Source organism: Chrysochloris asiatica, unplaced genomic scaffold, assembly GCF_000296735.1.
Source record: "Chrysochloris asiatica unplaced genomic scaffold, ChrAsi1.0 scaffold00026, whole genome shotgun sequence".
Classification (NCBI taxonomy): domain Eukaryota; kingdom Metazoa; phylum Chordata; class Mammalia; order Afrosoricida; family Chrysochloridae; genus Chrysochloris; species Chrysochloris asiatica.
Genome location: NW_006408544.1, coordinates 18,080,434 through 18,094,928, shown reverse-complemented (window position 1 = coordinate 18,094,928; position 14,495 = coordinate 18,080,434). Strand labels below are relative to the sequence as shown.

At 39.2% G+C, this 14,495-nt stretch overlaps 1 protein-coding gene across 1 annotated transcript in view; it reads right to left on the bottom strand.

Annotated features, from left to right (window-relative positions):
• The window catches only part of SCP2 (sterol carrier protein 2), a 149,290-nt gene that overhangs the window by 82,951 nt on the left and 51,844 nt on the right, over positions 1-14,495 (bottom strand). The window contains exon 11 of the mRNA XM_006839863.1: positions 7,743-7,850. Coding sequence (XP_006839926.1) covers positions 7,743-7,850 — 108 coding nt within the window. The remainder of the gene's footprint in view (positions 1-7,742; positions 7,851-14,495) is intronic.

Below are 14,495 nucleotides of genomic sequence, written 5' to 3'. Positions count from 1 at the left end.
TATTCAGCCATTTCAAGACGCAGCATAGGATCAAGGTGAAGAGCCAATGATATTGAAGGAAGAATTCCGACGTGCACTGAAGGAATTGGCAAAGAACAAGGCACCAGCAATTGATGGAATAAAAATTGAAATATTTCAAGAAAGTGAGGCGGCACTCACTCATTTATGCCAAGAAATTTGGAAAGCAACTATCTGGCCAACTGATGGAAGAGATCCTTATTTGTGCCCATTCCAAAGAGAGATGACCCAACAGAATGCAGAAATCATCAGACAATATCTTTGATATTCCATGTGAGTAAACTTTTACTAAAGGTAATGCAGATATGGCTGCAAGCATACATTGACAGACAACTTCCAGATGTTCAAGCCGGATTCAGAAGAGGCCATGGAATGAGGGATATCATTGCTGGTGTCTGATGGATCTTGGCTGAAAGCAGAGAGTATCAGAAAGATGTTACTTGTGCTTTATTGACTATGCAAAGGTCTTCAATTGTGTGGATCATGACAAGCTATGGACAACATTGCGAAGTATGAGTATTCTGGAACACTTAATTGTGCTCATGAGGAATCTGTTCCTGGACCAAGAGGCAGTTGTTCACATAGAACATGGGAACACTGAATGTTTTAAAATTAAGAAAGGTGTGCAACAGGGTTGTATTCTTTCACCATACTTATTCAAACTGTATGCTGAGCAAAGAATCCGAGAAGCTGGGTTATATGAAGAAAAACGTGGCATCAGGATTGGAGGATCATTCATTAACAACCTGCGAAATGCAGATGATACAACCTTGCTTGCTGAAAGTGAAGAAGACTTAAAACATTTACTGATGAAGATCAAAGACCACAGCCTTCCGTATGGATTACATCTCAATGTGAAAAATACAAAAATCCTCACCACTGGACCAATAAATCACATTCTTATCAACGGAGAAAAGATTGAAGTTGTCAAAGATTTCATTCTTCTTGGATCAACTATTAACACTCGTGGAAGCAGCATTTGGCAAATCTGCTGCACAAGACCTTTTGAAAGTGTTGAAGAGCAAAGATGTCAACTTGCGAACTAAGGTGCACCTGACCCAAACCATGGTATTTTCAATAACCTCATATGCATGTGAAAGCTGAACAGTGAATAAGGAAGACCATAGAAGAATTGATGCTTTTGAGTTGTGGTGTTGGAGGAGAATCTTGAAAGTGCCATGGACTGCCAAAAGAACCAACAGATCTGTGTTGGAAGAAGTGTAGCCAGAGTGCTTCTTGGAGGCCAGGATGGCCAAACTTCATCTCTCATACTTCGGACATATTCCAAGGAGGGACCAGTCACTGGAGAAGGATATCATGTTTGGTAAGGTGGAGGGTCAGAGAAAAAGAGGAAGACCCCCAGCGAGATGGACTGGCAAAGTGGCAGCATCAATAGGCTTAAGAGTGGCAACAATTGTGAGGTTGGCCACGGACCGGGCAGTGTTTCTTTCGGTTGTGCATAGGGTCACTATGAGTCAGTACCGACTCAATGGCCCCTAACAACAACAGATCATAGCTGTTGGACAATGGTGGCTAACAGATGAAAAGGTATTCAGCAGGCCCTTATTCATCCTCACTCTTTCTGGCTGTGCATCACAACTGACCTCACAAAGGTAAAAAGGAGAGAATACTATGAACAGTTACATGCCAACATGTTAATTTAGATGAAGTGGAAAAATTAATACAACAATACAAAACAACAAAATGTACTCCAAGAGAAATAGAACCTCTGTACAGGTTTTATTGAATTAGTAATAATTTTTTACTAATTATTTAGTAAAATAATTAGGACTTTGTTTATTGTTAGGGTTATGTTTAGGACCAGGATTAGTACTAAGGGTAAGGGTTGGGATAGGTTTAGGAGTAAGGCTTGCTCTAGGTTTTAAAGTTACAGTTAGGTTTATTTTAATTTTTTTTTTGGAGTCTATTTGATTTTCTCTTCATTTGGAAGCTCTATAAACTACATTATTCCCTCTTTTTACTTTATGGGTTTTGATGTTGTTGCAACAGTATCTCTGGTTCTCTGTTCTCAGTCCTATAGGTACTCTTTACCGTCTATGCTTCAATACCAGGAGTGTAGGTGATATTGTCAGGTAAGTAGTCTCAGGTTGTTGTCTTCTGTTGCTGGATCTCTGCCCAAAGAACTCCCTTTTGTGTTTTTCATAATGGTCTGGTTTTTAGAAATTCTTTTAATCTCTGTTTGTCTGAAAATAACCTAATTTCACCATTAGATTCGATGGGTAGTTTTACTGGATATCTGATTCTTAGTTGGCAATATTTGTTTCAGAATTTTAATGTCATTTCTTCTTGCCTGCATGGTTTCTGCTGAGAAATGAGAGTTTATCTTAGTAGTTCTTCTTTGTAGGTTACTCTTCATTTTTCCTGAACTGCTCTCAGGATTTTTTCCTTGTTTTTGGTTTTGAAAAGTTTGATTATGTCTTGGTGTTTTACTTTTGGAGTCTATCCTGGTTCAAGTTCTCAACTTCCTGAATGTCTGTCTTCTTGTCTTTCATGATGTTAGGGAAGTTTTCTTCCAACAACTCTTGTTATAGTCTCATAGGTTTGTGTTTTGTTTTTCTTTCCTCTTCCTGTTCTGAAAATCTTATCTCACATGTTATTCCTCTTCATTTATAGTGTTCCACATATATCTTAAGCTTTATTTAGATTTTTTTGTTCTTTTATCCTGATTGTTCCTCTAGCAGATGAATATTAGAGATTTTTCTTCACACTCAGTAATTTGGCTTTCCATTGATTCAATTCTATTTCTCTGCCCTTTTAGTGTATTATCTATTTCTGAAGTCTTAGTGTTAATCTTTTGGCTTTCTAATTGTTGCTTCTGTATGCTTTCCATTTTTATCACTTTTTTTTTTTCAGTTTCTTTCCTGAATTTTTCTATAGGTTTGTCTGTATTTTCCTTGATTTCATCTGTAGTGTTCTCACACTTTCTTACAATCCATTTAAGTTTCCTAATTAGCATTCTTTTAAATTCCTAATCAGGTAGTTCTGATATCATTTCTGTTGTTATATTTTCTATTTTGGTCGCTTGTTTGATGCCCTCTGTTTTGTTTCTTTGTATAAGCTAAAACTGTCTGCTTTCTCAGGGACAGTGTGGTATTGTATTTATATTTAGCCAAGAGCTGTATAATGGTGTATTCTCAGACATTCACCACCTGTCTTCTGGTGGAGGTGGCAGAGACTAGAAGTGTGAACACAAATAGTTCTCTGTTCACTGTGTAGCATCATTCAGGGCAGGTTCATGCACCAAGATAAACACGGATACTATGCCAGTTGCCTAACCCCAGGCAGAACAGAGGTTGCACAGGAGGAGGGGTGCCACTCATTGACCACTGGGTTGTTGAGGGCAGGGACTGGCTATGTCCACAGCTACCAGGAAGGCATGGTAACAAGGGAGAATTGCACTCCCTTGTTGCCAACCTCTAGCTGTGACCTGTGCCCACAGGCCACAGCTGCCCCAAAAAGCTCAAGATGGCTGCACCTTGCCACACCAGCCTACAGTCCACCTATTCTTCTTTCTCACTGCTCCTGTTCAGTTTCCTCTTCCAGTTGGCATTCAGTCTACCTCTGTGCCCAATCCTCTGATACTCAGTAAAGTTTCTGTGCCACCATCTGTACCTGCTACACTCAGTTTTCAGTGTTTTTGTTGTAAAGGGTCAACTTAGTGTATGTGCTTATTCCACCATCTTGCCTCAGATCCTCATTCTCTATCATTTCTTTTTAAGTTTTTAGATTTACTGATTTATGTCCCCATTGTTGTCACCACATCAGGCAAATGAGCTGCTAAAAACTTGTCAGTGACCATTTTCATCAAATGTCCCAAGGTAAAAGATTGCTGGGTGAGCTCTGAATCACATCAAATACAGATAAAACTTTCGAATGGGATTGTCCAGAAAACTCGCCAACAGTCAAAGTTAATTATCTAAGCTTAGAGTTTTTTAAAAGTGCTCCAATTCCATTCTGACCCCTTCAATGACTGTTAGGCTGTTTGTTTCCAAGGCTACTATGGAGTAGCTCTGATAGTGTAGTGGTTACAAGTCAGTCTGCTAACCTCAAGGGCAGCAGTTCAAAACTCACAGCAGTTCCAGGAGAGAAAGATGAGGCTTTCTGCTCCCATAAAGATTTCCAGCCTCAGAAACCCTATTCAAAGTCACTGTAAGTCGGAAACAACTCCACAGCACACCACCACCACCATGGGCGGGATTAGACCAAGTTGAAATACTACAAAGTTCACTGCTCTTAGTTGGGGACTCTAGACCCAGAGAGGGAGAGGGGCTGTGTGCTGACCACCAGGGAGCAAGCTTGCAGGGTATACCCTTTGGTTGGTTGATGATGCATGGAGGGGATTGTAACCATAGCAATGAAACGCTATCCGATAGGATGAATGTAAAACTATTGTTCTCCCATGTAAACTATCACATAATTCAAAATAAAACATTAAAAAAAAAAAAAGTTCATTGCTCTTGCCAAGATCCAGTCATTTTTCTTGAATAAATAAATGCTCCCTGAATTGTTGTAAACATTTGGTTAATGTGTGGATTTTTTTAAAAAGTTGATTTTAACCATTTTTGCCAGAATTTTCACTATTTTATTGATAAAAGGATTTTTGGACTTCCTTATTCTGCTATTGTCAATAACATCATTCTCTTTCACCTTTTTTTTTATGTTTCTTTGAAAGAGATCAGATTGCTTAAAATAATAAAGGCAGTCCCTAAGTTATGAACATGCAACTTAAAGGAAAGCTCCTACTTACTAGCCTCTAAATCTTATGCTACTTTGACCTCAATTTGAAATCATTGCACCTACCCCTACTTGCAATAAATTCTCCATCACAATTACCTTCACTTGCTGCAGGAGCAGTTTTAACATCATTGAAAAGGCTTTAAGACCTTTCATGTACTAAAGTAAGGCTAAATAAGAACTGTATACACCTGTTCTGACTCACCTACAAATTCCACTTAAAAGACTTAAGACACAGTAGGGAACGGATCTCTCGCTCAACATCTGTACTATAACCCATGGGCTTTGTATTTTCAGTAGTAAATGTATGGCAACAACAAGGGGTAGATAGAAACGGATAAATGAATATATGCTGTTAAATGCATTACATTATATGTGAATTATATAATATTATTTGCAGGTAGATGGTAGCAAATTAAATATGTATGTTGTAAATCCAAGAGCAACTATTAAAAAAATTTGAGATATTCCAATAGAAAACAATTCACAATTTTTATAAAGATGGTAGATACAATATAAAGAGAAAAAAAAAAAAAAAGACCAAAAATCAGCTAAGATAAACAGAAAACAACAAGGTAGTATATTATGTTGCAACTACCTGTGTGTCTGCCTATTTTATTAGATTACAGTTTAGTAATTGGAACGAAAACAGAAATAAACCATGATTAATTGCTATACTTACAACACTATTTGTTTCTTTTTATGTGTCAGTATTTTTTAAATTTTTAATTCTATTGTGATGAAACGTATTTAACATATAATTTGACATTTTAATCACTCGCATTAGTTACATATTTACAATGTTGTGCAACCATCACCACCATCTATTTCCAATCTAGGTCATCACCCTAAACAGAAACCTGGTACTCATTAAGCAATGGTAGTGGTGGTGGTGCTGGTGTTATGCCATGGAGTCGGTTCCGACTCATAGCAACCCTGCACAGGGTTTCTAAGGCTGTAAATCTTCATGGGAGCAGAAAGCCTCATTTTTCTCCCACGGAACTGCTGGTAGTTTCGAACTGCTGACCCTGAGGTTAGCAGCCCAACTAGTAACCACTATGCTACAGGAGCTCTTCATTAAGCAATAACGCCTCCTTTTCCATTCCCCCAGCCCCTGGGAATCTCTACTCTTCTTTATTTTTCTACGAATCTCCCTACACTAGATCTAATTTCAGATAAATGAAATAAAAATTTTTGTTCCTTTGTGTCTGGTTTATTTTACCTAGTATTGTTTTCAAGGTCCATTCATTTTGGAGCATGTGTTAGAATTTCATTCCTTTAAATTATGGTTTAATAATATTCCATTTTATATACATAAACTGTTTTCTACAGCAGCTACAACATTTTACATTAACATAAGCAATGGACAAAGATTCCAATTTCTCCACATCCTTGCCAACACTTGTTATATTCTATTCAAGTGGATTACAAGTAGTATCTCATTATGATTTTTGATTTGCATTTTTCCTAATGACTAATGATGTTGAGGCTCTCTCTTCAAGGGATTACTGGCTATTTGTATATTTTTTTGGGAGAAGTACCTTGACCCTTTTTCAATTGGGTTATTTGTCTTTTCCTTGTTGAGTTATGTTCTTTATATATTCTGAAAATTAAGCCCATATTAATAATATGGACTCCTGGTATAGTGCCATAGGATAAGCACTGGACTGTAAGTCACAAGGTTGGTGGTTCAAACCCACCAACTGATCCTGGGAAACCCTGTACAGGGTCAGTATGAGTTGGAACTAACTCAACAGCACTTAGTAACAACATTATGTCTATATCCATACTATATATAAGGAGCTCTGGTCGTGTAGTGGTTACGAATTGGGCTGCTAATCTCAGGTCAGCAGTTCGAAACTACCAGCAGTTCCGTGGGAGAAAGATAAGGCTTTCTGCTCAAGTCAATTCCAACTCATAACAAACCTATAAAGAGTTCTGGAACTGTAAATCTTTACAGAAGCAGAAAGATCCTTTATCTCACACAGTTGCTGGTGTGTTTGAACTACTCAATGCCTAACCCACAGAGGCACCATGGCTCCTTCAAAACAACTGTCTTCATAAAAATAAGTCATAGAATTTTAGTGCTAAAAGTTGTTTTAGAAATTGCCTTGTATGATTTCTTAATATTACAATTATAGAAACTAATAATCTGAGTAAATGAACTGATAATGAACAGAAATAGTAACATAGTTAGCAGCATAGCGAATTGTAAGATTCATATTTCATAACCTCTAGTTCAGGTCTGTGTGGTGTTGTGGGTTAATGTGCTGGACTGTAAAGTTGGTTTGAGCCACAAGGTCGGTAGTTCAAGCTCACCAGCTGCTCCTCAGAAATCCTATACAGGGTCGCTATGGGTCAGAACCAACTCAACAGCACTTAACAACAACAAAGTTCAGGTCTCTCAAGAGGAAAAAAATACCCATGTAAGACGTAGTGGTTACAAATTGGGCTGCTAACCTCAAGGTCAGCAGTTCGAAACTACCAGCGGTTCCATGAGAGAAAGATGAGGCGTTCTGCTCTTGTAAAGATATACAGCCTCGGACACCCTGTGCAGGGTCACTATGAGACGGAACGGACTCCGCTCCACAGTACTTAACAATACCAACAATACCAACCTCACAAACATTTACATATAAATAAAGTGCTCACTACAAATGATGACTATCTAGCAGGTTTAACAAGATTTCTATTTGCCAGTATCTTGTTACTTAAGTTGTATACCTATCTGAAAATACTCAAAAATACATACCGTTTAATTTAAAGTCTTAAGAAATCCAAATTCTCACTAATCAGTCAAGATAAAATATACTTCATTAATCTAAAGAAACACAAAAAGTACTATAACCAAGCAAACTTTTAAAATACTAGCTACCAAGTTCAGAGACCAATCTTTCATTCACATAAATGACTAAATCAGTTACACTTACACTAAAAATGGTAACAAAAAAAATGTATGACATTTTTACCTGTAGCGCCCAGTGGGTGTCCTTTTGAAATCAATCCACCACTAGGATTTATGACCCACTTTCCTCCATAAGTATTATCTCCTCTATCAATCAGCTTTCCACCTTGTCCTAGGGAAGGAAAAATAATAAATGCTTAAAATATTGCAATAAAAGACTTTTTGTTTTTTAGTATCCAGATGTCAGCTTGAGGACTAGGGTGCGCCTGACCCAGGCCATTGTGTTTTCAATAGCCTCATATGGATGCGAAAGCTGGACAGTGAATAAGGAGGATCGTAGAAGAATTGATGCCTTTGAGTTGTGGTGTTGGAGGAGAATACTGAAAGTGCCATGGACTGCCAAAAGAACCAATAAATCTGTTTTGGAAGAAGTGCAGCCAGAGTGCTCCTTGGAGGCCAGGATGGCTAAACTTCGTCTCTCTTACTTTGGACATATTGTCCGGAGGAAACAATCGCTGGAGAAGGATGTCATGCTGGGTAGGATGGAGGGTCAGAGAAAAAGAGGAAGACCCCCAACGAGATGGATCAGCCAGGTGGCATCATTGATGGACTCAGGTGTGGCAGCGGTAGTGAGGTTGGCCCAGGATCGAACATTGTTTCGTTCTGCTGTGCATAGGGTCGCTATGAGTCGGTTCCGACTCGATGGCACCTGACAACAAGTATCCAGGTTATAGCCAAGAATTTTTTTTTTCTCTTAAAATTTACTTCTTACTGTAGTTTAGGTGAAAGTTAATACAGCAAATTAGAGTTCCATTCCATAATTTATATACATTGTATTTCATGACATTGGTTGAAATCCCCTTAGTGTAACAGCAGGATCCCTCCTTTCCTCCCAGGGTTCCCATTTTTCACTCATCCTTATTTCCTGCCCCTTCCTGGCTTCTGAGCTTTGGTTTTAGACATATGCTGCCCTTTTGAGCAACTATGGTTGTCCCTACTAAAGATTACATTCCTCCTTGGTCTTATTATTCACTTTATAGGCCTGTATACTGTTTGGATGGATTCTTGGTATGTCAATATGGGATAAGCACTATACTGTTAGCTGCAAAGTCAGCTGTTCAAACCCACCAGCTGCTCCTTGGAAACACTATACAGGGTCACTATGATGACACTTAACAACATTGGCTGAAAGTTGATTCCCCAAGGGTGGGGGTTCAGTGTCAAGATTTCAGAGTATTTAAGGAGGCACAGTCTCAGGGGTTTCAATAGTCTCTACTAGAACAGTAAATCTGGTCTTTTTGTATGATTTTAAATTTTGTTCTTTTTTTTTTTTTTTTTTCCCTCCCTCTGTCCAGGACCTTTTAAAATCCTGATCAGAATGGTCAGTAGTAACAGCCAAGAATTTCTTGGAACATATATTTAGCAGCCCAGACTAACATCATTTGATATAAACACTTCTACAATTTAGGTGATAAATTATGAGTAATAAAGCCTCATATTTTAAAAATATTTCCTGCATGAAAAAGTCTCCTATTAGTGCCCAAGACTGCTCGAAATACAACAGATTCAGAAAGTTGGAAGAACAGTGAAAATCAAAATGGACACAATACTATATCTAAAATAATTTACCAACTTTAAAAATTCTTAATTTTTCCAAAATGTACATATTTTCCTCAACTGTAAAATGTTTTGCTATATACTATATATTTTTAGTGCAGAGAAAAAGCAGCATCGAAAAAACTCAGCTCTTAAATGAAATGACGCTGGTTAAAAACATGGTTGCATCATAAACTATTTATTCCCCCAGAAAGTATCTTTTGTCACCAATAAAAGTCTGAATTTTGAACAAAGTCTTGGACTGGTGGCTCACAGCCATGGGCTTGTTCAATTTGTCTCATATCCAGTAGCTTTTCCAGAACTGCTACCTTCACCATGAAGCTCCATGAGTTTTCCCGTCTTAATCTTGGGTTTCTTCAGCATTAACCCTCATGAAGAGGGTAAACAGATTAGCAAGCCTTTTCTATGTCCTTCCCAATGCTGTTTGGAATCAATTTATTGACCAGTTATGAAGTCATTTGGTTGCACCTCTCAGGTCATGATTTCCATTATTTTCTTCCAGATTTGGCAGAGCTGTTTGTGCTGAGCATGTCTTCCAAATCTGGCTGCTGCATTTTTTGAGTAAAACCAACACAGAACAGATGAAGCAAATAACCATCAGTAAGTGTGATACTGTAAGATAAACATGGGCTGCTAACCACAAGGTCGGTGGTTCAAAATCACTAGCAGCTCCTTGGAAACCCTATACAGGGTTGTTATCAGTCAGAACCAACTCCATGGAACGTAACAAACCTGGACATCAACGTGAGCTTCAATCATGGTCTGCCATTTTTTGACCATGGAGCACATTTTGTCACGGGTAAGATCCATGCCATGGAAGTTGGTCAGGCAGTTTCTGAATTTTCTAAGTGCTACAGCCACCACCACCACTTCATCATTCTGCAGATCAACAAGGCTCACTTCAAATCATGACCCTTCAGGCCACTAGATGCAATTTTGGTTCCTTTGAGTCCTTGTGACTAGTGTTTTACCAGTATTTCTTCCACTGAACAAGGCTGGTGTCTTCACATCATACCAATCTTTCTTAGAAAATGGATCAAACATTTTCTTCTTGGTTCCCTTTTTGCCATCTTTTGTAAGGCACATGTTCTTACCGGCCACACCATGGTGCCATTCAGAGAGCCAAAAGCAACATTCCAGTCAATTCTGTCGTCATTGTTCTAGGTAGTTTTGTTGTTGTTTGTTGTAAGCGCCATCAACCCCACACATGGTTTCCAAGGAGTTACGGTGAGTTTGAACTGCCAACCTTGTGGTTAGTCATCCAGTGTTTATCCTACAGCACTATGTTTAGAAGTAGATAAAAATGCAAGCATGGTTAAAAAAAAAAAAAAAAAAAAAATTCTCCCAAATTATAAAGTAGTAAGGAACTTCTTACTGTGTGCCATCAAGTTGGTTCTGACTGAAAGTGAACCTGTATAGGGTTTCCAGGAGCAGTTGGTGGATTTGCACTGCCAACCTTGTGGCTAGCAGTTAGGTGTTTATCCTATAGTACTACACCAGTGCCCCGTAAGAGGTTGTTTTTGTTAAGTGCTGTTGAGTCCATTCAGACTCAGCAACCCTACATAGGTTTTTCAAGGAACGGCGAGTGAGTTTGAACCTCCAATCTTGTGGTTCAAACTGACCTTGCAGTCTAGTGTTTTATCCCACAGCACCACACCACAACTCCTATCAGTAAGAGGTGTTGTTGTTGTTATGTGCCATGGAGTTGGTTCCGACTCATATCGACCCTGTACAGGATTTCCAAGGCTATAAATCTTTATGGGAGCAGAAAGCCTTATCCTTCTCCCATGGAACAGCTGGTAGTTTTGAAATGCTGACCTTGTGGTTCGCAGACCAATTCGTAACCACTATGCTACCAGAGCTCCCTTCAGTAAGAGGTAGGAGCTCCTATAATGATTGTGGTAGTGGTGTTGCTGTCAGAGGAGGTTAATCACTTTTGTGCACACAGTCTGCACAAAACACTTGTGAGAGTTTTACATGTATTTACGTAATTTAATTCTCAACTCTATGAAGTAGGTACTACAATTTCCATTTTACAGATGAGAAAACGGGCATTGAGATGTTGAGTAACCTGCCCAAAATCACAGCAGGGAATCTAGGATTGGTATTCAGGCAGACTATCCTAAAAAAATGAAAAAAGTTTTTTACAGTGCAGTAGATTACTTCAGATGGTTCCTCTACACACCATCCTTGAAACTCCCACCAAAGATTTTCCTGATGGGTCTGGGTAAGAAAAGGTAAGAAAGATGATATGATTTGATTGTAAACCCTTAGAACTCTACCTTGGGTTTAAAATGAGTCATCACGTGGAGAGATGGAGCAGCTGGGGACTTTAGACACAGAGAGAGAGGGGGGCTGTGTAGTGACGATCAGGGGGGTGGGGGCGCAGGCTTGTAGTGTATACCCTTTGGTTGGGTGATGATGCATGGAGAGGATTGTAACCATGGCAGTGAAACGATCGATATACGACAGGATGAATGTAAACTAATGTTCTTCCATGTAAACTATCACATAATTCACAATAAAATGTTTTTTTAAAAAAAAGAGTCATCACAGAAGCAAGAGGGGGAATTTCCCTCACTACCATCAAAGAAGAAGTCTGGAGTAGAGCACATTCTTTGAAGCCCAAGATCTCTGCACACTGAACCTTCTTGACCCAGGAACAGAAAGCTGTGACACCAGTGGAGTGGTAGAAGAGCAGCAGCAGCAGAACTAAGAGCCAGAGAACAAGACAGAGAAGAAAAGTCCAACCCACGGAGCAAGTAAAGCTCAGTGGCTTCGGGCAGAAGACTTACTTGCATGGTAGGGTACCTCCAGGCACTTAATTGGGGAAACGAGATTTGTTCACCCAAGGAACTAGAGCTGAGCACCTTCAGGATGAGGATTATGGTGGGTTGTGTGTCCGTGGGCATTTATCAGCACCCCTTAGAGAATTTTTAATATTGCCTTGGTAGAGAGAGAGGCCTGCCTGTGGGCACAGCTGAGAAGAGGCTGTCCTGACTGGAAGAACTGTGCTCTGAACATTTTTAATCCTGATTATAACCTATTAACACCCTAATCCCACAGCACCACATCAGGACAATTAACAGAGGGGTAGCATTTAACTAGTCACTCCACCCCCAGCTGCCCTGCAGTCCTAACAGACACTGAAACCACCTCCAGCAAGGGCCTCCACGAACTACTTCTGGACTGAACACCAAGCTGAAAGGAATTCCATCTCGGGCCAGGAACTCTGCAGTCACATACTTCTCACACACACCTCGTGAACTCCTTGGCTTGCAGAAGGCCCCCAGAATTTTTTCTCTTCTCCGGGTCAAACAGCTATACTGTTTTTCTGGTTTTGCTTTTGGGTTTGGTTTTTTTCCTTTTGTTGTTTCATTGTTTTAATTTATTCTTTCTCTTCTTTCTTCTTTTCCATTCCCTTGTATTTCATCCTTTCTAGCTCTGTCTGTTTTTCATTCTTTTCTTCTGTCTCTCATTTCCCCTTTTGATCATTCTTTACTACTTTCTTTCTCTTTTCATCTTCCCTCTCCCTGGTTCTTCTAAATATTTTATTTCTTCCTTTTATTTTATCTCTTAATTTTCTCTTCTATATATAGCTCCATTTCCCTGTCCCTCTTTTCGTCTTTATACTTACACTCTTTTTCTGGCAGCTGCCTGTTTTATTTTTTCTATTATTTCACCTTTTCATTGTTGATTCCCTGTTTGTCTATTTTATTTGAAAAGATATATAATCTAATGGATTGAGAGATTCAGTATTGTTAAGATGGTGGTGGTGGTGGCTGTGTGCCATGGAGTGGCTTCCGACCCATAGCGACTCTGTACAGGCTTTCCGAGGCTGTAAATCTTTACGGGAGCAGAAAGTCTCATCTTTCTCCTGCGGAACAGCTGATAGTTTTGAACTGCTGACCTTGTGGTTCACAGTCTGATTCATAACCACTACACTATCAGAGCTCCTTGTTAAGATGGTAGTTCTCTACAAATTGACCTATACCAAAATCAAGCCTATTGCCTCTGAGTTGATTCCAAACTAAAGGAACCCTGTCAGACAGAGTAGAACTACCCCATAGGGTTTACAAGCTGTAATAATTATGGAAGCAAATTTCCCCTGAGGGGTTCAATTGCGACACCTGGTTAACAGCTGAGCACTCACTTCACCATGGTAATACCAGAGCACCTTACTAGAGCCACAGATTCCATGAAATCCCAATGAAAGTTTCAGCAGGCTCTGGTTTGTCTGTTGTTGTTGTTTTGCTTTTTTAAAAAAAATTGATGAAATGATTCTAAAACACACAAGAAAATGAAAATGATAAAAAAAAATAACCCAAACAATTAATTCAAATGCATCAATTCTTCTTGGCTTTCCTTATTCACTGTCCAGCTTTCACATGCCTACGAGGCAACTGAAAATGCCATGACTTGGGTCAGGTGCAGCTTAGTCCTTAAAGTAACATCTTTATCTTTTAACATTTTAACAATATCTTTTGCAACAGATTTGCCCAATGTAATATGTAGTTTGATTTCTGACTGCTGCTTCCCTGTGTGTTGACTGTGGATCCAATAACTGAAATCCTTGACCACGTCACTGTTTTCTCCATTTATCTAACAGTGCTCACGAGTCCAGTTAGGAGGATTTTTATTTTCTGTACCTAGATGTGTAATCCATCCAGAGTTCAAGCCAGCCAGCTGCTCCATGGAAGGAAGATGAGGCTTTCAGCTTCCAAAAAGATTTACAAGCCTCAGAAACCCTACACAAGGTCGCTATGAGTTGGCACCAACTCCATGGCACTTAACAATTCAAACTGAAGGTTTTGATCCTCATCATATGTATGTGTGTATATATATGTGTGTGGGTATATATTATATATTTTTATGTATAATTTTTATATACATATCAGGTGTGTGTGTGTATATATATATATGTATGTATTATAAAAGAGCTCTATGAGCATAGTGGTTACGAATCAAGCTGCTAATCTCACGGTCAGCAGTTCAAAACTACCAGCTATTCCGCGGGAGAAAGCTGAGGCTTTCTGCTCCTGTAAAGATTTACAGCCTTGGAAACCCTGTACAGGGTCACTATGAGTCAGAACTGACTCCACGGCACATAACAACAACAACAACATATATGCATATGTGGAGTACTGGTGTGGTGCTGTAGGATAAGCACTGGACCATAAGGTTGGCTTGAACCACAAGG